We start from the raw sequence: 25378 nt of genomic DNA, 5'->3' as shown, positions 1-25378 counted from the left end.
GGTTAGGGATCCATTTCAAAATACTCCTGAAGGGCTCTCAACTGCCAAAGAAGAAATCTTCATAGACTATACAGCAAATGACAAAATCAAAAGACAAGTATTAAATCACTCTTTGAATTTTGAGCATGAGTGGAAGATGAGTTTTCTGCACTGAAAACAAGAGCATTTCATACACTATTACCATTTTCAACTTCCTACCTCTGCAAAACCAGATTTTCTGCAGTGGCTGCTTTGAAGACAAAATATAGATCTCAGCTAAATATAAAACAAGAACTTGGAGTGACTGTTTCTAATATTAGTTAGACCTTCCTTTGAAAAACTTTGCTCTGCAAGACAGGCCCAAGGGAGTCACTAATAATTATTAAACTTGTTTTTAATTAAGTATTTATAAGTTAATTATTAAATTCATTGTGCAGAACTATTTATAAGTGTATTATATCAGTGTAAATGTGTATTTTGTTATTTATTATGTCAGAATGAATTTTGTTTTGCTTTCCTTTCAGTAAATTAATATTTTTTTAAAATATTTTCTTTTCGATATGCTTGCGCTTGTGTTATGTTTGTGCTTGTGTTATCACTTTCCCCTAGGGGGGCACGCCCTTCAGGTTGAGAAACACTGCCTTAATTGAAACAAAACATAAAAATGTTATGACTGTAAAAATTAAAAACAGCAGTTTTTAGTACATTAAATTTACACCTTTAAAAAATTATTTTGGCAACACTAACTGAGTGCTTCAAAATTAATTTGAGTTACTTACTCATTGTTGTCATAAAATTGATATGTGTTAATAATAAACATTAGACAGTTTAGTTGTTTCTGGCATAATCTTGATTATGTTAAATTATTTTTGAGAATCAAGTTATATAGTATGTTTTTGTTTGTTATATTCTAAACTATCCTACATTTTTCCATATAAATCTGAGTTTAAAAAAATGATATCTATTTTGAATTCTTTGTTTTGATAAATGCCATGTCTATTCACTCAATATGCTGATGTGGTTTAGTGTACAGCTTTTATGATGGAAGTGCTTCAGCTGCAATGGAAGAATACCATCATAGGTACTTTGGACAAGTTCCAAACCATAAAGTATTTTTTTGTAGAATTTTTAATAATCTTCATGAGATTGTTACACTTCCCAGTGCTTACATTTCATCTGAAGGTCATGGTTATAAAAGGGAAAACTTTCTTCAGGTTGTTCAGCGTAGTCCTACTACATGCACACAAAGAATTTCTATATGACTCAACATTCCACAAAGTACAGTATGGAGGACATTACATGCACTTGGACTGCGTCCTTATCCTGTTCAGAAAGTTCAACACCTCCAACTTGGTGACCATGATACATGACTGCAGTTTTGTCATGGGTTAACAATAATTATTACTTAATTCTGTTCATGCTAATTTCAAACGAAGCTACTTTTACATGTAATGGCATAAACAACATGGAATTCACATTGGTGGTCTGAAGAAAACCCACATGCTATAGTTAAATCAAATTTCCAGTAACGATTTTCACTGAAGATTTGATATGACATGATTGACAACCAATTAATAGATCCTTTCATACTAGAACAACATGTCACAGGTAGAAATTAACTGGAATTTTTAAACAATGAATTTCTTACAGTGCTTAAAAATTCTCATTGGCAAAACAGATTGAAATATACTGTCAACTTGTTTGAGCAACAACGCATTTCACGAATGAAGTAAGACAGTTCTTAGATGAAAAATTACTGGTAAATAGATTGGATTACATAGAGTGCCAGTAAATTGGTCACCTAGATTACCTGACCTTATAAAAATCCAGATGAAATTTTTTGCTAGCCATAATTCAATAATACATTTTTTTCTAACATGTTTATATGCAATTTTTCCTATAGAATCAGTTCCATAATTATTTCCCCTTTTCCCTGAATCACCTTGTATACAATAGATTGCAATTGTAGAACTTAAAAGAAGATTTAGACCTGTAAATAGCTTCTCACTTGGCATTTTTTACTTTAGTACACACAGAGCAAGAAGGCAAGGCTCCTCAGTTAGCACACCACATACAGTTACACTTTTTTTTTTGACAATTCCCTGAATCCCAGCTCACATACTTCTAGAAACCAGTACTGGTTTGAGAGTTGTCTGTATTAATATTCACTCATAAAGTAGTTTGTAAACTAAATTTCTTTAAATGAATTTCTCATAACTTTGCATCAATCTGAACTCATTATGTTTGTTAATATTATGATAAACAACAATGAAAAAATTGTTTTATTTACAACAGCTTTAATATCTAAGCTAACCGCACTACTAAGATTAAGCCTTGTGGATTCCCCTCTCCACCTGTCATCCTTAGTTTTAATGTTTCCATTTTTTGTAAAGATTTACATATTAATATGTAAGTCAGTTTTTTAAATATAATTTTTACTATTTTTTTTCTATGCACAGGAATGGATAAAGAAGATGCCCTAATTGTATTTGAAGATCATATCAGAGAGCTTGAAAAAGAAGAAGAGGAAGAGAAAGAAATTGAGAAAAAAAGAATTAAACGTCTGCAGCGGAAAAATAGAGATAACTTTGGTGTAAGCCTATACCTATAGCTTAAATAAAATATTTTGTTTTACTTTTATTCTCCTCTATAATGTTTAGTTAAAATACTCAAAATTCTTATTATGCAATATAGTTTTTGTGGGATCCGGCATCCTCAGTCATGATTGAATTAGTTAATTAAACTGCATATTAAAAATGCTAAAATATAAAAATACTAAATTAAACCATGCACATAATGTAATATTTGTTACATTACTGTAATATTATAATGAAAATCGTGTCAGTTTAAATAAATTAAATTGCATAAATTTTATTTATGCAATATTTCTAATATTTCTTATATTACAGTAATGTGACAACATTAGATCTTTTGTGATTTAGTTTAGCATCTTTATGTTTTAACATTTTTAATTTCTCTTTAATATGTAGTTAATTAATTCAATCATGCTTTATGATGCAGGATCCCACAAAAGTACTTTCATGATAAAATTAAGGTAAGATGTGTCTTATCTCATTATTCTGAACTAGGTGATTTATATTAATAGAATTTAAAATATAATATCTAAAATAGCCTGCCGTATGGTCTAGTGGTCATCTTAAATCAACTAATTTCAAAGACGATAGCTCTCAGGTGTGAATTCTAATCAAGGTAGTTGCTTTTATTCAGATTTGAATACTAGATCGTGGATACTGGTATTCTGTGGTGGTTGAATTTCACCCTATATCTCAAATGTGGTGAGCCTTTTGGATTTTTTCCCCATCAGAGGAGGGAAAAGTGCACAGACTAAAAGCCATCCCCCTCAGCTACATGCAAATACCACTCACTAAAAAATACAATTCAGTCTCCGATGGGACTTGCAGGATCACCGCCAGAAGGGAACAGTGGTATGGTGGAGTCCCACAAGGATCAACAAGAAACACTCATCCATGAATGAACGACTCCCCTTGTCCCCATTGCTGTCCCTCCATCTCACGCTTGTCCCCCCCCCATGATGATGTGATGAGCATTATCACCTGACTGAAGGATGCAGCAGGGAGAAAGATAAGTCCAATAGGCCTTGACAGAGAACGCACACCCACGTCAATATGAGGACATGCATCCCCTACTCCTACAGGCTGTCCTCCTATCCTACTCTTCAGACTCCTTCCTGAAGATGATGCTCCTCACCATCTCAGAGACTGTGTCCCATCTTTCATCACAGTCAAGAGGTGGTAGTGACACAGCGTGTCCTCAAGTCAGCCCACCTAAGTGGGTGAAAAGTGAAAATCATTTATTGAGCATCATCAAGGGTGCACAGTGTGGGCACCATTTGTCCTCTGTGCACCCACACCTAAACATCTTTGTCTTGAAATAGCTGTGACCAGTCAGGAACTGGGTGACTTCATAAGTTATCTCATTGAGTTTCCATTCCAGCCACAGTTTAATCTTCCAGAATGTGTTTAAGGTTCACCTGCCCTTTGTAGATTCTTCCCAGCTTCTGTGCCATCAGTTCAGGCGGCATTTTAAGTTTCAAACTCCCTTATTCTGATAGCATTCAGCTCACACACTGGCCAAGAGATCAATCAGGCCTGGTATAGTGGGTTTGAGTCTTTACAAGAATACGCATCACAAATAAGGGACACGGCCACCTAAAAGTCCTGAATCCAGAAAGAGGCATGGGATATCTGAAGACTCTAGGATGTTCGTAAGAAAAAATATATATGTAAATTAATATATCTAGTCACTCCTGTAAATTCACTTCTTTGTCTATACAAATATATAATTTATGCTAATATTTTTGTAAAAGTTAGTTTTCTGTCATGTAAATAAATGTGCTAAACATAACTGTTGGAAACATCTTGCTGACAAGTTGTTTTTCTTTTAACGTTTACTTATTTTAACTATTGACAATCAATTGTTATGAACATAATAATTTTAAATTTTATTTTCATTTTAATTCCCATTTATAAAAATTTATATGCCCAACTATAAAATTCATAATTAATCAGTAATCCCTGATGATGGAGGAATAATCTGAAAGCGTTTGGGTAGTCAATACTTACAATTGTTGGTAAGTGGATACTCTATTTGCATATAAATTGTATAATACCAATGATGCCAGATGTTACAAAAATTGAAACTAAATGTGATAAACCTGCTTTATGTATTATCATATAAAGAATGCTTATCCTAGATTTGATTGAATATTACATGATTTAGAATAATGCATAGCTTTATTATTATTATTATAGCTTTATTATTAATACAACAACCTCTAATGTAGTGGTTTTTTAGGCATAAAAAAAAGATTCTCATCGAATAAACATCATATATTCATTGGTTAGTGTGTATACGATAGCAATAGGAAGTATGGTACTGCACTATTTTTTACTCTTTTGCATAGTTGTGCAACATTAGGACAAGGGAAAACTATTTCATCTACTTCTTACTCTAATTTTACAATAATTTTTTTTAATACCATTGTAATCATTTCAATGACTAAGCATTTTTAGTTCATTTATTTTTGTGAACTTATAGTTGCTAGGAAAAAATGTAGTACTTCATATGATTAACAGTTGTCTTACATATGGGTAATCAACAATTTTTTTTCTCACTTTCACTGTTTCACAATCAGGTAAACATAAAAGAATCATATGATAGCATGCAGCAGCTTTGCATTTATTAATCATTCTTGGACTGTGTTTCCAACCAAATGCACTTTATGAACATTTTTGAGATTAAGATTATTTGGACCAATTTCCAAATCTTTGCTCATAATATTCATGTTTTTAACAAGAGCAATTCATGTTATTAAATACTTGAATAAATAGTGTTGTAGGAAAGTTCATCCCTTGAATAAGAAACAGAAGTGGAAAGACAATTTCCTCACAAACTTTCAGGAGCTGCTTGAATTCACAGGTTTGAACATAATATTTAGTGTGTAAATTACTCATGAAGAAACATAGGTCATACAGGTATGATTTATAAACCAAAGTCTAGTCATCACAGCAGTTTTGAAAATCTTTGTGTTGACAAATAAAACTCTTTGAACACTTACGAATGAATTTTTGCTAGATTTACCAACTCCAAATAAATATTGCTATCCATTATTTCTCCATGAAAAGGTGATGAGAAAGGCAAGAAAATTTCTGAATTGTGTAGATGACACCCTAACAAATTTACTGTTGATTCAAGATTTTTATGCAAAAAAACATGACTATGGTTCTTACCTTCCAAATTCCTGATTATCTCTAGATTTTTTTTGTAGAAAAAAGGTTTATTATGTTAGGGAGGTAAAAAGAAATTTGTGAATAATTAGATAACTAGCATATAATTCCACAAACCCTAGCATATGTTGTAAGATAACTTCTAGAAGTGGAAGTTCCATGAAAAAATATATAATTGAAAGTTTTTTATTGGAGATTTAGTTAATAAGAGGAAGCTCAAAAACAAGATAGGTAATTTTCTAAGCTTTATAAAGTGCATGATTTTATTTTATGCTAAAGTAATTTCATTCCAGTTAATACTGATTTCTATTGAGTCAGAACAGCCAGATAGATATTTACTATCGTAGAAAACTAACTCTGCACTGAATTCTTATTTGTGTTTTAGTAACAGCAAGCCAATGTCCAATCTGTTTCTTAGTGTGAAGTGAATTTTTCAAGTTTATAAAAAATGGCCTGACGAATTTAAAAAGAAATCTTCTGCATTATGCTGTTATGAAAATGTTAAGCTAAAAATGCAGCAGCACATTGGATGTAATAATATAACTGAAAAATGAAACAGTTTTAACTTCAGAAAATGATTTACTTATTTCGTATTTAAAGTTATTTTTCAGGAATCTCATTTCTTACTATGTGATGTGAAACAATATGTGATTGCTGAAACATGTAATTCGGACTCTGCTTATGTGCATTGAAAATCTGATCTTTATTTTCATCGGTATCCTGCTATAAATTGCCTCTTGATTTAGTCTTGGTGGCCTGTCTTATATTTCTGTATTAATTAAGAAAGTATGTGCTTAATTATTATTAGAACCACCATTTCATTTGATTTTAAATATGTTAACAGATGTTACTGGATGAATTACACGAGCAAGGAAAATTGACATCTATGTCTCTTTGGGTAGAATTATACCCAATTATCAGTGCTGATCTCCGTTTTTCAGCAATGTTAGGACAACCAGGTTAGATATTTATATTCTTCTTTTTTAATTTTAGTTGTTTTTCTAACTGGTAATATCTGTTTGATATATGCATTTATTTTTGCCTATTTTTTTGACATTAGGGTTTTAATTTGCAAATAGTACAGACTATGGGATGTGATGATTTTCAGAGGCTTACTAATGGATACAAAAAAATAAAAATCGAACAAAAAATATTGTCGCGTGTTTGCAGTTTGACAAGGATATTGAGAATGTAAAATTAGATATTGTGCATGTAAAAATTCCTGCAAATACAATTAGTACTCTTAAATAATTTATAATGTACAAAATAAGTCAATTATAAATAGCAAAATACAGTTCCGATTTACTAACCTTACAATAACATATCGAAACTAAAACAAAATTAACAAAAGATTTTCTATAAACCCTTTTCTAAAAAGAATTCCTTTGTCATTTCTTCTAGATCTTTCTTTCCCTTCTGGAAGCTTCTCTGCTTGTTAAAATATATTTAATTTTTGCTATTTATTGCTCATAAGTTACTTTTAAAAATTATATCTTTTAGATCACAGTTTATATATTCATGTAATCTTCTATAAAAATTCTCCTTGATCCCTGAAACTTTTCTGGTTGGCAGTTTAAATTTTCTACTTCTAGCTATATTTTACCTTTTAGTCCATGAATTGTTGTTTGTTTCAGTACACTTTGTTTTTTTAGTTAGCTCCAAAGAAAGTTTTCTGGAAAAACTATATCAGGAGATCTTGCAGACTACTGAAAAATCAACAAATCTGAAGCTTCTCATTAATAACCATCTGCATCAACACCATTGTTTCTCTTTCCATTTGGATTGATGAGTTATTGGTTTGAAATTAAATGCTTACCTCTTCATGTTCTGTCTTTAGTTGGCAAAAAATAATTTTATTTCATTTAAAAAACAAAATACAGACTGATGAAATTTAGCCTCAGCATTATGCACTGTTGTTTTTCCACAATGGATTATTAAGAGCCCAGAAGCAGTAATTTTGTTTGTTTATGTATTCACTTAAATAAAAATGTGTGTTGCCAAAAAATAAGTTTGGAAATAAATCAGCTATTTCTTCATGTAATTTTTTTAATTATTGGTATAGTGAAGTTTAGTCACAGAATTGTATCTAATGTTAATTTTAAAAGTACCTCTTACTTATGAGAATGGTAATGCAAGTCATCTTATACTGCAGATCTCTGTGCACTTTGCCAACATCACTCACTTGATGTTCTCAAGTACAATTTGGCTACCACCATCAAAAAGACAAATTTACACTACCCATAGCATTAAATAAATTCATCTGTATTACAAGATAGAATATTACAAGCATATAAAGCAGAAAGATAAAGAATATAGAAAATTACAAAAGAAAGAATATTCAAAATTACAAGAAGGAACATGATTGAGTGCTCTAAGTCCATAATTTATAGTTGAGTGAGAACACTGTTAACTGGAAGGTTGTGTCGTTTTTTGTTCTACAATTAAGTGCAATTTTTGACTGGTTTTTAGAGGTTTTTAATTGGAAAAGTTGATTGATTTTTAGTGCTAAGGTTTGTGGGGACAAGTGTGTAAAATTTTGTGATATTTGGATGATGGATTATACTGTAATTTTGATTTTTCTTTTTTCGCTGTGTTTTCTCATGTGCTTCTGTGTATAAGACTAGTTTCAAGGCAAATTGTTCTAAGTCCAACTGACAAGGAGTAACAGGACTGTTACGTCACACGACAACGTCGTAAACAGCTGGTAACTAGCCAAGTTCCTTATCATCCAAGTTGTTTTGCAGTATTTAGTCCTTACTAAATACTATGAAAAAAGCTCCTTTGCTTTTCCCATACCTTTATTTCCTTTCCTATCAGTTCAAAACCAAAATCACCCCTGGATTTACCCGATCCAGGTCCTTCTCCTTCTGTTGACTGTACCCCCCTAAAATTTCTGATTGCAGTTTTGGGTCAATACATTTCTGAATCCCGAAATAAATCCCTTGACCCTCCAAACTATGGCTTGGGATAATGTTAAATTAAAGGGAATTTGGCACAGATCATGAATCTGAAGTCAGATGAGTAATTGGACAATTACGATGGATGATACAACTGATCAAAGCTCATCAGGAGACCCAGGTGTGCCACTGTGTAGAGCGGCGGAGATTAAAGAGAAAAAACAGGTCAGAATGATATCCTTGGAAGAATAGAAGTCCCCCCCCATCAGGGACTTAAGGAGTTAACAAGCAGTCTGGCATGTGTGCTGCTGCTTCTCAAGCAAAACTTAGGCTGTGGTTTGCAGAAACTCATCATGCAACACGAAAAGGTACTAATGGCAATTTTCAATGGATTGCAGACCTTGACTGAGTACTCACCACTGCTGATGGTCATCACGCAGATGGTTCTGATCGACCCTATTCAAGTAGCGCGGATTGGAAGACATTCTGGCAGATGATTTGAATGATAATGAGTAGATCAATTGCCACAAAGGTGGCCATCAGTGATAATGAATAAAGTCAGACTGATTAAGGTTCTAGCTAAAGAAAGCAGTGACACTTGTACTTTTGTGGATATAGCTCATTCCAGAAGAAGTGATGAAAACAGGTCTCAGGAATCGAGATTTAAGCCTGGGGACATCATATGTAAAGTATTATATCTCATGGGTGAGGAAGCGAAGACATCTCAGGGAAGTAAATATAGTATTCATTATAATTCATCTGGTGGTGAAAGAGAATTCATTGCAATAATTTTGAAATTGATAAGACAAGTCCTGGCTATGACAGCATTCCCAGTGTTCATACTGCCTGGTGGTGCTATTTGCATAGCCATCAGGAAGGTCTTAATATACCTTTTCAGGAAGAGTGAGGCACCGGTAGCTATTGTTGCATCTGCCTCTACCAATAGAGCAGGTCGGTTGTGATCAAGATCAGTGTCTGTTAGATGATGAAGTACATGAAATTTTCTGTTAACACTGATGAAGCCAGGGAGGTGCTCTTGTTATGAAAGGGTCCTAATGACAAAGGCCATGAGAAGGCTGACCGTTTCACCACTGCGCTCTGCGATAAGGCAGCCAAGCTGCAGGTGGACCTATGCACCTGAGGAGATAGGCAAACGATGGTGCACATTAAAGATATAGAGATGGACACCACCAAGCGGGAAGTCAGAGAAGTGTTAGAGAAGATAACTAGCAACTCAGAGGATTTCCGTATCACGTCATTCAGGCACACTTATAGTGATACACATAGTGCAACAGTAGTTACAACTTTCCGAACAGTGAATAATTTAATCAGTGAACGAATAAAGATTGGATGGGTTCACTGTTTGGTGTATATTAAAGAGGAGAGCGACCATTGCCTATGGTATTGGTGGTCTGGACACTAGCGTGCAGAATGCAAAGGGCCCAATTGAGTGGACCTTTGTTATAATTGGGGGGGGGGGGGGCAAAAGACACAAAATACAGGAGGGTAGAGAGCAAAAAAAATTGCCTTGATTGTAATTCAACTGACCATCACACCGGAGGCTTGATGTGTGATTCTCAAAAGCATGATTATGATTGTCTTATCGAATTGCAAATGGAAGCATCCTCTCCCACGATCTCGTGGGAAAGCTGGTAGCAGCTTGGCTGCAGACCTTTTTTAATCACTTCGGAGCCCAATTGATTTACGGCTGCAAAGAGTGACTGGTGCTCCAATACATTCATATATTACATCCAATACATTTTATATGCAGTGTCAGCAGTAGAAGGGGCTACCAGCTATTCTGTAGAGCCCGGAAATTATTGCTGTCAAGTTGTCATACATGCTGTTAATAGTTGCCTATGTTAGCCTGAATTGCGGCTTTCACAAATTTGAGAATTGAATGTTGGGTCTACATTGCATTATAACAAGATCACCGAAGAAAGTTATTCTAATGGGAGACTTAAATAGTAAGACCGTTATTGCTGGCAGTTCCTATACTAATAGAACAGGGAAAGTATTAGCAGAATTAATGATGTCAGCAGGTTTATACTGTATGAATGATCAGATGCCAACATTTCAAGCGAGAGAACACCAATCCACCATCTATGTTAGATCTTACCATTTTGGATGGTGGCTGGGATCACTCCAGGTGCAACTGGAGGGTCCTACCAGATGAGACAACTAGTGATCATTTCGCTATGTGACTAGTGATTGAAGACCACCCTGATCAGAACAGCTGGAGGGCAGAGACCACTGCGACTAACTCAGAGGCATATAATAACAGTCATTGATAATGTTGCGAGGCAGTTAACTGGTGGAAGAAGGTTGTCACCTGAAGTTCTACAGGAGCTAATAATACACGAGATTGCTGAGGTAATAAAGACTACAGGTAGACACCATCTAGTATATTGGTGGACGGAAAATATCGCACAGCTCAGGCAAAACCTATAGTGTCTGCGACGCAAAAAACAGCTGCTGGTTAAGAGTATGAAGATGCCATTAGGAGATATATTGATCTGAGACACATATTAAACTATGAAATTAAGCAGTCAAAAGTAACGAAATGGGGCAAACTATGAGGAGCGCGACGTGGATCCATGGGGGCGAGCCTACCAGATTGCTATGAAGTGTTTTGGTAGGTGATTGCCTGCCCTCATGGAAGAGTCAGCGAGATGTCAAATATCTAAACTCTTCCCCAGGGAGGAAAGTGGCTTTGCAGAATTAGTAGACTGTGACAGGAAGAGATTCTTGCAGGATGAGGTAGTCAAGGCAATTTTAAGGTTACAAGATAAAAAGAGCCCTGGGCTGGACAGCATACTGGCTGTGGTCTTAAAGGGTCTGGCCAGGAAAGTGCCATGGGAGCTGACAATATCGCCAACTTTGGCTTGAGAGTAAAAGCTTCCCCAAGTGTTTGAAGGATTCCAGGTTAGTCTTCTTGCCAAAGACAGCTGATGTATGGGTTATCGCATACTATAGACCACTTTGTTTAATCAGTAACATGAGTAAAGCTGTGGAGAGGATGCTAGCGTAGTTGAGTTGGATGCGGGCACTGGCATCCATACCAGTCAGTATGGTTTTTGGTAGGGGTGCTCTATGGTACAAGTCATTGAGAGAGTGATTAGCTGGGCTGGTGTAGAACAACAGCGAACCAGGAGGACCCAGAAAATCCCCACAGTTATAATGTTGGATGTACGGAATGCTTTTGGGTCCCTTACGTGGGATTCTATTTTGTCAGTGTTGGAGATAAAGGGATACAGCCCCTATCTTCAAAGGCAGGTGGCTGAGTATCTGACAGACAGATGGATCGAGGCCGACACACTGGGCAGCAAGTTGAGGTTCCAGGTCTATGGAGGGGTGCCTTAGGGTTCAGTCCTGGCCCCCTTATTGTGGCTGTTTGTGTATGATGGCATCCTTAATTTTCCCATACCAGTAGATACTCATATGGTAGCATATGCTGACAACCTCATTGTCCTGGTGAGTGGTAAGATTTAGGCAGATGTAGAGCAACAAGGTAACACAGCTTTAACTAACATCAGGGAGTGGATGATTAATCATGGATTGGACTTAGCCCCACAGAAATGTGTATTTATTACTTTAACAGGAAGATGGCATATTGGTAGGATAGACTTGAGGCTGGGCAATTGCTACTTGCAATTCAAAGACAGTATAAAATATCTGGGAGTAAACATTGACAGATCCTGTAAGTTTACACAGCATATTCTTGACAGCTGCGCTATATCGGAGAAGACGTTAAAGTTTTTGAACATGTTGCTTTCGATGCAGTCCGTCCTGCAGGCCTCTAAAAGGAGGTTAATAATGTCAACAGTCATGTCTGCTGTGCTGTATGCTACACCAGTGTGGAGTGCTGCTATAGCTGTTAGACGAAATCTGTTTCAGCCTCAGAGTATACACCGATGTACATTACTGGCTGAAATATGCGGATACAGGACTTTATCATATGACACAGGCTGTATACCACCATCAGTCCCACCAATTGACCTACAAGTGAAGGAACAGATGAAGTGATATGAGGGAACAGAAAGGTGTGAAGCAGTAGCAATTACGAGAGAGGCCTGGAAGGTAAAATGGGCGACGGTTAGAGACTCTGTCTGGACTAGATGTTTAATAAGTGACGTAGATATGTGGATCACTAGGGGCTACAGTGAAATGAATTTTTCATGACCCAAATGCTCTCAGGGCATGGTGCTTTTGAGTACTACTTGAGAAGGGAGATTCCGCCTGCTGCATGTATTTTAGCAGGGTGGACACAGCATAACATACAATCTTTGCTCTCAAAGATTGCACAGATGAATACAATCTTCTGTGTAGGCAGGCAGGTATTGACAGGCTTCATCTGGACAGTTTGATATCGTTTGTTTTGACCTCAAATGAAAACTGGAGGGCATTCAATTTATTTCCTATGATGATGATATGTTCTAAAAATGCAGAGTGTCAACAACGTGGGTATTAGAGATAGGGAAAGGTGGATTGCCCTGGTCATGAGGGTTGGCGTGACGAGATGTGCCGGTTCCGATGATTGGCTGGGGACTCCAGGGATCCTTAGGCTGGGAAAGGTAAAATAAAAGATCCAGACCCGGCTGCTGGGTTGGGGGTCCAGGGTTGACTTAATCAAGCCCAGTTCTCCCTGCCTGGAGGTTAGAGGCGTGAGGCATTGAAGTATACAGATTGAGACCCAGTCTCTGGGGAGGGGCCCAGGAACAATGTAGTCGGGCTCAGTTCATCTCTTCTCAGAGTTTAGAGACAGGCAAATAAAAAAGATCCACTGGGGGGCTGATCTACCAGTAGGTGGGGAGGCACCCTTAGAGTTGAAGGACACTCTCCTGGTCTGAGCTTTACTTGATTGTATGTCCAGCCCAGGGGAGTAGGAAAAAAACCAAATTTACATGTAAACTTTGTCAAGTTAAAGTAATAGATTTACTTTTAATAAATACTGTAAAAATAAAAACACACTTATCTATCAGCCAGTTATCCCTCCACCATCAAGACTTATTACTATCGCATCAGTAAAATCTGTCGGATTCTATTTCATCTGCCCTAAAATTCTTGGCTTCTTGGTTATTAATTTAAAACCATCCACATTTTTTGGACCGTGTAGATGTTATGGGGCTTATCTTCTCATGAGTTTATTAATTTAAATTCATTCTGTATATGTGAAGTAGTTTAAAGTGCAGTGTATTCTCCCTGGGTCCTTGGGCAAGCTGTGAATTAAAAATTTGATGTGGCACCACATCACTTCCTTGTACGTCTATTAAATTACATATACACATTTTTTTTTTTTTTTTTTTTTTAATGGAAAGTACATAAAATTTTATTTTATTAATTAATAACTTCGGATATATTTTATTTTATTTATTTTTTTTTTTTTATTGAATTATTGTTTATTGTACATTTTTTTAAATTCTTAATTTACTTTTTAAGTCTTTAATTACTAATAAATTAATATATTTAAATTAAAAAAAAAGGGGGTGAAATCGGATTCAAATCAATATGTCTTCTCCTTGTAAGATCCAAATATTTCATTAATTACAGTTTTATTTGGCTATAACTCTGAAACCAATGAAAATGAGTACCACTTATGATACATTGTTGAAAATCTCTCAATGAGAGCTTATTACTGCAGTTCAAAAAAAGTCAAAAATCCAATTTTTTGGATTTTGAGCTTTTTTGGACACTTGGTTCAGTCGATTGCAATCAGAAGGGTAGGTGCACAACTAGATGTTACAAAAGTCCTAAATTCAAAATTTCAGCATTCTACAGCTAATTGTTTTTGAGTTATGCCAGATATGCATACAGACATCATGTCGAAACTAGTCAAATGGATTCAGAGTGATCAAAATGAATATTTCCATTGAAATCTGAGAACCAAAATTTTTTGCGATTACAGTACTTCCTTTACTTCATACAAGGAAGCAAAAGACTATACTTTAAGTACAGTTAAAATCTCTATATATTGAACTTCAAGGTTCCTGGAAAACACTTGATACATAGAAATTTCAATATACAGAAATACATGCTGCCACTTTTTTTACCATTTTCATACTAAAGACTATTAGAATAACTGTATGAATAACCGTCAGAATTAGATTATATAGACTTAGTTTATTAGAATTAGCACCAACATTAAAATAGTTAATCAAATTATAGTAGTTAATATTCAGTTATTATGTGTTAATGTGTACCAGTTGACTATTTTAATAAATTAAACATTTATCATTTTCTCAAGTGTTACATATCATTGTCAACATAAGTAAATACAAATTTATTAAATATTACTTAAGATTAATTTATTACATATTCAGCAAAAACACTTATGTATAATTAATATTTTACAGTTAAAGAAGACTTAACAAAATTAACTATAACTCTGTTGTTGTCTTCACCCTCCCCCAGAAGCAATTCTGTATGACATTCAGTACGTGTGTAGTGCCGTTGGCAATGTGGCATGTCTTCTAGAGGTTTCATCTAGCATAGAAGTGCATTCAGTAGTCCAATTTTTGTGGGCAAAAAATTACAATTTTAGTAAAACTCATTGCCAAATTGTTGGGGTATACAGTGAGAATGCAATGGCATGCCCCATGATCTCAAAATGGTGCCAAATGTTCAGAAACTGGAAAACAAATGTGAGTGATGAATTGCATGCTGGGCATCCTTCAATTGCAAACACGACAGGTAATGTGGAATGCATGAATGAAATGATTTTGTGTAACCGGTGCATTAAAATTAGAGAAATTGCAACTGAACTTAACATCAGTTATGGTAGTCTGTTTGTGATTATTCACGATCAGCATGGTTATTGTGATATGTGCACGATGAGTGCCACATCTGTTGACCGCCACAAACATCAACGTTTTTCATCTGCTCTTTCTTTTCTTCAACGTTATTCCAGGACTTGTGTACAGTTTTTGAAACTAATCATCTCAGGGGATGAGAGCTGGGTGCTTCATTACACTCCTCAGACTAAACGAGCTTCACATGAATGGAGACACAGAAATTTGCCACAGCCAAAAAACTAGAAACATCCCTACTTGTTAAAAAGGTTATGCTCACAGTCCCGATTCTGAGGATGAGTTGTTTACAGTGAATTTATGCCCCGAGAAACAACAATCAATGCTGAATCTTACTATGAAAATTTAAAAAATTGCATAAATCCATTAACCATCAAAGACCCGGAAGATTGAGTGATGGGGTCATTTTTCTTCACGACAACACTGCTCCTCATTCAGCTCATGTGGCAAACGAGTTACTGCAAAAATTCAAGTGGGAAGTGTGGTCTCATTCGTCTTACAGCCCTGACCTAGCATCTTGCAACTACCACCTGGTTTGTCCTCAAGCAAGACCTGGGAGGAGAGCATTTCGCTAATGATGATGAACTGAAGGAAGTGGTCCTTAAATGGTTGAAGGGAATTTAACAAAATTTTTATGAGAGTGGAATTGAAAAACTTGTCACAAGGTATGAAAAGTGTTTAGAAAAACGTGGTGATTATGTCGAAAAATAGATAAAAATATGTAGGTTTTTGTTCAGTAAAAAAAAATTGTCTTATAAATATGTGTTTGTTTCATATAAGGAGTGTAACTTACTTTCTGATCATCCCTCGTATATGTAATTTGATTTCACACCTTTGAAACAATGCAGCTGTTACCATTTTCCTATCACAAGGAGTTTTAATTTCTCCTTACCAGTCATGTTTGTACAAACGACAACTGTGATTCATTTCTTACTATGCTTTACTCAAAAATATTTATCGTCTTTGAAAGTAAGAGTTTTATTGGGCAAAAACATGAAGACATCAGTTTTATTTAATTAAAAGCCACTTATGGATGCAGGGGATAATATGTTGTCATAAAGAAAACAAGAAATAAATATTAAAAATTAAAAAACAGAACTGCCAAAAAAAACATTGCTGACAACATTGATTTTTAATATAGGATAATTGTAAGGGCTATTGGGTGACAATTTTGTATATAGTATAATTTTTTTCAGATTTTTTAAATTTATTTAAATATATATATTTTAATAAATTCAAAAATTTATATTATATTTGTTATATATATATATATATATATATATATATATATATATATATATATATATATATATATATATTTATATGTGTGTATGTATGTGTGTGTGTGTGTGTATACATATTTATATAGCCTATGACACTCCTAGTAACATAAAGATTCAAACACGGGGTCATACATCTAAATCGGTCTGCTACGATGGAACAAACATACATACACCGTAAATACATTGTGAGCTCACATTCTTTTAAAATGGTTTTCAGAAATGTGTTTGCCTTTGAGAACATGCCATTGGAAAAACAGATATTTTCACCCGATATCACCTTTTCTTGAATGCTTTGTTGTTTTTTTAATTTATCAAGCCTCCAGAGACACCTGGCTTGGAAGTTGAAAATTCCCAAATTTGCAACATATTCAGTCACTTTATCCTTAATGAACAGCCTAGTCACAGGCATCTTTTTGTCTCATATTAATTTTACCCATTTCAATACTGTTTTATTGATCTTATCAAATTTTAAGGATTTAAATTGTTTCTTATCACCTCTAACATTTTCAAAAGTTTTAATAACTGAATCAATTTTTCAGAATTGTTGATAATGCAGTTGTTAAAAGCTTCATACTTTTTTCCATACCTGCTTTGTACATCTTTTATTAAGTTGAACTTCTCTTTTATAATTAGATTTCCATTTAGGTAACACATTAACTATAAGAAATTTAAAGCTAAACTGAATTTAAAGTAAAACTCTCACTCCAAGTTAGGAAAAGGGATTAGTAGATCACAGCTAAGAATAACAACTTATGACCTCACTGGTAAATGTTTATTGTTTTTTTTTTTTTTTTTTATGTAAAAACCTTTCTGTCTTCCATGAATTTCTATTGCAGAAAGAAACAGTTTTTTCTTGTTTTATTTATATTACCTTCATATGAACAAAATCCATGAGTGCTTTTCAACTGCAACTGATATGCGTAATTTTTTTTATGCAAACAATTTTGTTCAATATATAAAGATTTTATTTGATATACAAAAAATTTTTCTAATGAAAATTCAAGGTTCCTGAAAAAAGTTTGATACATAGAGATTTTCAGTATATGGTGGTTTCAGTGTAATTTACTGGACATCTCCAAAGTATGGAAATAGTTAAAAATTTTGAGGTTTAATGTTGTTATTTTACATTTAAATTTACCAGTTCATATGTAAATTCACTAAAGTGAATAAAAACTGTTAAAAATATGTTTGAGATTTGTTTATAATTTTTAAACTGTAAATCTGAAAACTGTAAATTTTTACAATTGAAGTTAATTTTTTTGAATTCTTTAAGTTTTAATTGAAGATGAAGAAGTTTATAATCTACACAAGTAAAACAAAGTTGAAATTACAAAAAAAAATTATCACTATAAAAAATGATGGTGCATGGGTTTGTTTGTTGTATGTACTCAGATTTTTATTTTAGCTGCTATTGGTGCAAAGTGGACCAATGGTGATGTGCTGGGTAGCTGCACACGGCTCCCTCCATGACTCCTGCTAGAATCAGTTCATTTTAAATTAATCTACAGATTATATTTTATTTAATTTCTAACCGTAGATTATTTTTATTTATTTATTATAATTGTTAATTATTAATTCCATTTATTTAATTTCATTAATAAAAGAAAGGGATTTAGTTAATATTTAGCAGAAGAGAGTTGTTTGTTTGCTGCCACCTAGCACATAACGCAGTCCACTCTGCACCAATCACATAGTCTGCTCTGTACCAATAGCAGCAGCTGGACTGGCAGCTAACACTGCCTCACACAAAAACATATAAGACTAAACGAGCAAGACAGCATCCCTAAGCCAACTCCCTGTTATCAATATGGCTAGCATTAAACATTATATTTCTGTTAAAAAATATTAAATTCTATATCTTACTCCTTTAAGGCTATTTTAAATATAAAAACACCAAAATGTTCAGAAAAATATTCTCTTCATACTAATATTTCTGTAAAATACTTAATATTTTCAAAAACATGAGGATACAAATGTGTTGAGGGTCCAGGAAGCAGAGCCCCCTGGCTAGAGTGAAGCGAGCCTGACGTCTATAGGAGTAATAAGTTGGATAACATTCTTTCCTTAAAATTATTTCTTATATTAACATGTGCACTTGCTACAGCTGTTTGATTTAATATTCTAGTTAAGTAAAATCTCTGAATCTTACAAGTTTGATGTATAGCTGTATCCAGAGGTAAACTAGTCCCCCGTTCGGATCTCCGGGTGGGGACTACTAAGGAAGGGGTCACCAGAAAAGTAAAAAATAACATTCTACGAGTCGGAGCGTGATATGTTAGAAGCTTAAAAAAGGTTGGTAGGGTAGAAAATTTAAAAAGGGAAATGGATAGGGTGGGAAGAGGAAGGCGACTTTTGGACGGGACTTTAGAGTAATTAACTCAGCGTCAAATAATGGGCAGGCAGGAGTAGGTTTCGTGATGAACAAGAAGATAGGGAGGAGAGTGGAGTATTTCAAGACGCATAGCGATAGAGTCATTGTAATAAGGATAAAATCAAAACCTAAACCGACAACGATTGTTAACTTCTATATGCCTACAAGCGCCCATGATGATGATGAGGTAGAGTGTGTATACGAAGAGATTGATAAAGCAATTAAATACGTAAAAGGAGATGAAAATTTAATAATAGTTGGAGATTGGAATGCAAGCATTGGAAAAGGCAAGGAAGGAAATATAGTGGGTGAATACGGGCTGGGCAAAAGGAATGAAAGAGGGGACCGACTTATAGAGTTTTGCACAAAGTATAATTTAGTAATTGCCAACACCCAATTTAAAAATCACAATAGAAGAATATACACTTGAAAAAAGCCAGGCGATACTGCAAGGTATCAGATAGATTATATCATGGTTAAGCAAAGATTTAGAAATCAACTCGTTGACTGCAAAACTTACCGTGGAGCAGACATTGATACCGACCATAATTTGGTGATAATGAAATGTAGATTGGGGTTTAAAAACCTGAAGAAAGGTGTCAGATGAATCGGTGGAATTTAGAGAAGCTTTAGGAAGAGGAGGTAAAGAAGTTTTTTGAGGAGGATATCGCAAGAGGTCTGAGTAAAAAAGATAAGGTAGAAAATGTAGAAGAAGAATGGGAGAATGTTAAAAAGGAAATTCTTAAATCAGCAGAAGCAAACTTAGGCGGAATAAAGAGAACTGGTAGAAAACCTTGGGTTTCAGATGATATATTGCAGCTGATGGATGAACGTAGAAAATATAAGAATGCTAGTGATGAAGAAAGTAAAAGGAACTATCGGCAATTAAGAAATGCTATAAACAGGAAATGCAAACTGGCGAAAGAAGGGTGGATTAAAGAAAAGTGTTCAGAAGTGGAAAGAGAAATGAACATTGGTAAAATAGACGGAGCATACTGGAAAGTTAAGGAGGGTACATAAATTTTGGGGTACATAAATTAAAATCTAATAATGTGTTAAACAAAGATGGTACACCAATATATAATACGTGTTATACAGGAAGAAGAGGAAGTTGAGGAGGATGAAATGGGAGAAACAATACTGAGATCTGAATTTAAGAGAGCATTAAAAGATTTAAATGGCAGAAAGGCTCCTGGAATAGACGGAATACCTGTAGAATTACTGCGTAGTGCAGGTGAGGAAGTGATTGATAAATTATACAAACTGGTGTGTAATATTTATGAAAAAGGGGAATTTCCGTCAGACTTCAAAAAAAGTGTTATAGTAATGATACCAAAGAAAGCAGGGGCAGATAAATGTGAAGAATACAGAACAATTAGTTTAACTAGTCATGCATCAAAAATCTTAACTAGAATTCTATACAGAAGAATTGAGAGGAGAGTGGAGGAAGTGTTAGGAGAAGACCAATTTGGTTTCAGGAAAAGTATAGGGACAAGGGATGCAATTTTAGGCCTCAGATTAATAGTAGATGGAAGATTAAAGAAAAACAAACCAACATACTTGGCGTTTATAGACCTAGAAAAGGCATTCGATAACGTAGACTGGAATAAAATGTTCAGCATTTAAAAAAAATTAGGGTTCAAATACAGAGATAGAAGAACAATTGCTAACATGCACAGGAACCAAACAGCAACAGTAACAATTGAAGAACATAAGAAAGGGAGTCTGACAAGGGTGTTCCCTGTCTCCGTTACTTTTTAATCTTTACATGGAACTAGCAGTTAATGATATTAAAGAACAATTTAGATTCGGAGTAACAGAACAAGGTGAAAAGATAAAGATGCTACGATTTGCAGATGATATAGTAATTCTAGCCGAGAGTAAAAAGGATTTAGAAGAAACAATGAACGGCATAGATGAAGTCCTATGCAAGAACTATCGCATGAAAATAAACAAGAACAAAACAAAAGTAATGAAATGTAGTAGAAATAACAAAGATGGACCACTGAATGTGAAAATAGGAGGAGAAAAGATTATGGAGGTAGATGAATTTTGTTATTTGGGAAGTAGAATTACTAAAGATGGACGAAGCAGGAGCGATATAAAATGCCAAATAGCACAAGCTAAACGAGCCTTCAGTAAGAAATATAATTTGTTTACATCAAAAATTAATTTAAATGTCAGGAAAAGATTTTTGAAAGTGTATGTTTGGAGTGTCGCTTTATATGGAAGTGAAACTTGGACAATTGGAGTATCTGAGAAGAAAAAGTTAGAAGCTTTTGAAATGTGGTGCTATAGGAGAATGTTAAAAATCAGATGGGTGGATAAAGTGACAAATGAAAAGGTATTGCGGCAAATAAATGAAGAAAGAAGCATTTGGAAAAATGTAGTTAAAAGAAGAGACAAACTTATAGGCCACATACTAAGGCATCCTGGAATAGTCGCTTTAATATTGGAAGGACAGGTAGAAGGGAAAAATTGTGTAGGCAGGCCACGTTTGGAATATGTAAAACAAATTGTTAGGGATGTAGAATGTAGAGGGTATACTGAAATGAAACGACTAGCACTAGATAGGGAATCTTGGAGAGCTGCATCAAACCAGTCAAATGACTGAAGACAAAAAAGAAAAAGTATAGCTGTAAGTGGTATGACTTACAGCACTAGGTTCAAAGATTAATAAGATTTTTACAATAATATTATTACTTTTAAACAATCCAATAAAGGTTTTTTTAAAGGTTTTTATGTTAATTAACATTTTTGAACTACGTTTTTCTGTAGACATAATATTTTTATAGGTATAGTCTTTTAGCTCTACAGCACTATGAATTTAAATAAAAGTAAAAAGTTGATTAGTCTTAGTACTTTTAGTCTTTTAAGTATTATTTACGAGGGCTGTTTTTTTTTCAAGCTCCAATCATGCATCTAAGTAAACAAGAGATAGGTGGGAGCCAGGTCTGTGTGTGTCGTGTGATTGTGCCATCCCCCACCACAACCTCTGTCATTGCCAGCTCCATTGCATCAGTCTGAGGCAAGCTATGGGCAATTGAACATAGCCACTATGATTGATGCTCCTGCTAAGTGTTAGTTGCAAAGTGTGATACGGTTTCTGCAAGGATGTAGTGCTGCTGAAATCCTTCACAGAATGAGTCTAGTGAAAACTTTATTAGTGATGGTAATATACAGGAATGGTGTAGGAAATTTAAAGAAGGATGAATGGACATCGACAATGAAGGTGGGCAAGGACCCAAATCTGTTGTTACTGTACACCTTGTTGAGCATGTTTATGATTTTGTCTGTGGCTAACTGAGTTTATGATAACTGAACTTTCTGCAGAAATCCCAGAAATTTCAAGGTCTTCTCTGTACACAACTGTGACTAAAGACCTAGGATACCAGAAACTGTATGCACATGGATAATAAAAATGTTGAGTTACAATCACAGAACATAGCGAATGGTGTCAGCTTTAATGTTTCTCATGCATTGCGGTAATAAGGGGGAAGAGTTTTTAAAATTTATCATTACTGGTGATGAGACTTGGATCCAGTATGACAATCCAGAAATCAAAGAACAGTCTAAGCATGAATGCACACTTCTCCAAACTAGCTGAAAAAGTTCAAACGGACACTAAGCAACAGAAAAACAATTGCTAATATTTTTGGGACCATAAAGGTGTCTTGTTGGAGGACAAAGGAAGTTTATTGTGAATCTTTACATCACCTCTGCAGAGCGATCCAGAATAAACAAAGAGGGATGCTCTCATCTGGCATGATTTTGATCCATGACACTGCACTGATCTCACTGTGCCAATGTGATGCAAGACCTCAAATAATTCAAGCGGGAATTTTTCGACCATCCTCCAGTCCAGATCTAGCACCTAGCGATTTTCACCTCTTTCAAGAATTGAAGGCTTGGTTGGGCAGACAAACACTCTGCCACCAACAAAAAGCATCAGGAGGTTGTCAAGACATACCGTACTCACTGGCAGCAAACTTCTTTGAAGAGGCATCAGAAAGCTAGTGTCACAATATGACAAATGCCTCAGTCATTTTGGCAATTATGTAGAAAAATAAGTTAGATACTAATGAACTTTTATTTATAAAATCATTTTGTTGTGTCAGTGTGTCTTTTTTTAGTAGCCCATTTGAGGTTGAAAAAACAGCCCTCATACAACTATGATAACCCTTTTATTGAAGGTGGTAAATATTGATATGTGTTCTTTAATATTGTTTTAAGATATAACTGCTTTTTTCTCACAAAAGACTTGTGAGGTTAACCATAACAGCTTTATGAAAAAATCTGATGAAAAAAGTTAGGTTTTTTGCATTTTAATTAACATTATGTAATTTTATTTATTTATAGGTTCTACTCCACTAGATCTTTTCAAATTTTATGTAGAAGATTTGAAATCAAGATTCCATGATGAGAGAAAAATTATCAAGGAGATCTTAAAAGAAAAGGGGTTTGAAGTTGAGGTAATTTAGAAATTTTTTTTTATTTCTGTTTCAGTTGTTCAGTATATAAAATGATATTGACATTACTCTAATGTATTGCTTAGGTTGTAAAATATTGTGTATGAATTCATACTTAGATGTAAATCTAAATTTGCTATTATACAATTTCTGGTTTTCTGTGCGAGATGCAACCATTGTTCATTATTCAAAAGGTATGTTCATATGTATTTATTAACTCTCTTTTTCTGTTTAGCATCTGTTAGCACCATAAGGTATAACTTAGAGGATGAATCAGAATGACATATGAATGTAATTATATATTAACTGCTAATGGTTCCTTTTTTATGGTCATTGTATTAGTTATCCAGTTTGTATAACTGATAAAATGTGTTGTTTTACAAAACAAGTTGTGAATATAAATAAAAATTAGCTGTTATCAGTTTTTATTTTTGGCGTTTAGAAAAATTGCTATACACAATTTTGTTTGGATTTTAGGAGGAATAGGAAGCATTACTGCAATATTTTAATGTTTTATTATTTTGTTATTTTCAAAAATCTGACAAAAAAATATTTGAACTGACTATGGTGCTAGTTAGTTTAAATTATTGACATTCCTTGGTGATTTTCATTCAATTTATAAAAATTATATTCTTTTTTTTTTACTGGTAGTTTTTGAAAGAAGCTTGTTTTAACCATGTACAGTCCAGTTTGCTTGTCTAAACATAGATGTCCTTTTACATCTGTAATTTATCATCACATAGTTATTTTTAATGTTTTTTTTCTTTCTGTCAATTTAAGTACTTGATGTCTGAAAGTTATATCCAAGGCTCAAAGCCTATCATTTTCTACCGAATACTGCCAAGTAATTATGTCATTTCATTTCTATATTATTTTCTGAGATATCCATCATTAACCATTTTGTTCAATTATTTGTAATTCATAAGTACTTACAAAAGGCACTTGATACTATATATATACTAATATCATATACTTGTGAAAATTTTTTTACTGCAGTCATAATTTATACATTCGACACTTACTGAAATTTTGAAGTACCTTGATGTACTTTTATTGTGAATTTATTTGTGTTGTTGGGCATAACTATAAGTTTAAAAAATTTGTTATTTTGATATGATTTATAAATGAAATGGATATAATCAAAAAGAGATTATGTTTTTTAAGAATAAAACATGTTCTATTTGCAAAGTTTAATAAGTTGACCTTGTTACATTTATATTATGTGATCACAATCACATGATTTGTGTAAAAGAGTTTCAGTATTGTTTAATTTTATTTTTTTGAAATATTTTTATTGACAAGTATTTTTGTTTTGGTTTTAGGTTAATACAACATTTGAAGAATTTGCTACTGTTGTGTGTGAAGATCAGAGGTCTGCAACATTAGATGCAGGGAATGTAAAACTTACTTATAATGCCCTACTTGAAAAGGTAAAAATTCATTTATTAATCCTTGGAAGCATCATATATTTAATTGTGATGAAATTTTAATGATGTCCAGTCACATAACATCCAATTTCATACCAAGTGATTTGAGAACTTAATACTAATCTCTCTGAACCAAAGCTTCTTTCAAGGCATCCTGGTTTATAGTTAATTAGGTGATAAAGGTTGTGTAGAAGGTAAGAGGTACAGAGTAAGACAAAGATTGGTTTATATAAAACAGATAATTGAGGGTATAATGTATAATAAATATGACAGTGAGGTTAAAAGATTAGCATAGAACAGAATGCAATGAAAAATAGTATCAAATTACTCAGTTGGTTCATAATTTAAAAAAATATGATAATAAATAGTTAGAGAAAA

General features: G+C 34.0%; 1 protein-coding gene across 3 annotated transcripts in view; it reads left to right on the top strand.

The window, feature by feature from the left end:
- Prp40 (pre-mRNA processing factor 40) overlaps nucleotides 1-25378 on the top strand; it is a 144097-nt gene that overhangs the window by 57081 nt on the left and 61638 nt on the right. For all 3 annotated transcript variants that reach the window (XM_075366985.1, XM_075367003.1, XM_075366996.1), the window contains exons 11-14: nucleotides 2439-2572; nucleotides 6592-6706; nucleotides 23464-23576; nucleotides 24896-25003. In XM_075366985.1, coding sequence (XP_075223100.1) covers nucleotides 2439-2572; nucleotides 6592-6706; nucleotides 23464-23576; nucleotides 24896-25003 — 470 coding nt within the window. The remainder of the gene's footprint in view (nucleotides 1-2438; nucleotides 2573-6591; nucleotides 6707-23463; nucleotides 23577-24895; nucleotides 25004-25378) is intronic.

This window comes from Lycorma delicatula, chromosome 1, assembly GCF_047948215.1.
Source record: "Lycorma delicatula isolate Av1 chromosome 1, ASM4794821v1, whole genome shotgun sequence".
Lineage (NCBI taxonomy): Eukaryota > Metazoa > Arthropoda > Insecta > Hemiptera > Fulgoridae > Lycorma > Lycorma delicatula.
The sequence above is the reverse complement of the archived record's forward strand: the minus strand, read 5'-3'. Positions and strand labels throughout refer to the sequence as shown.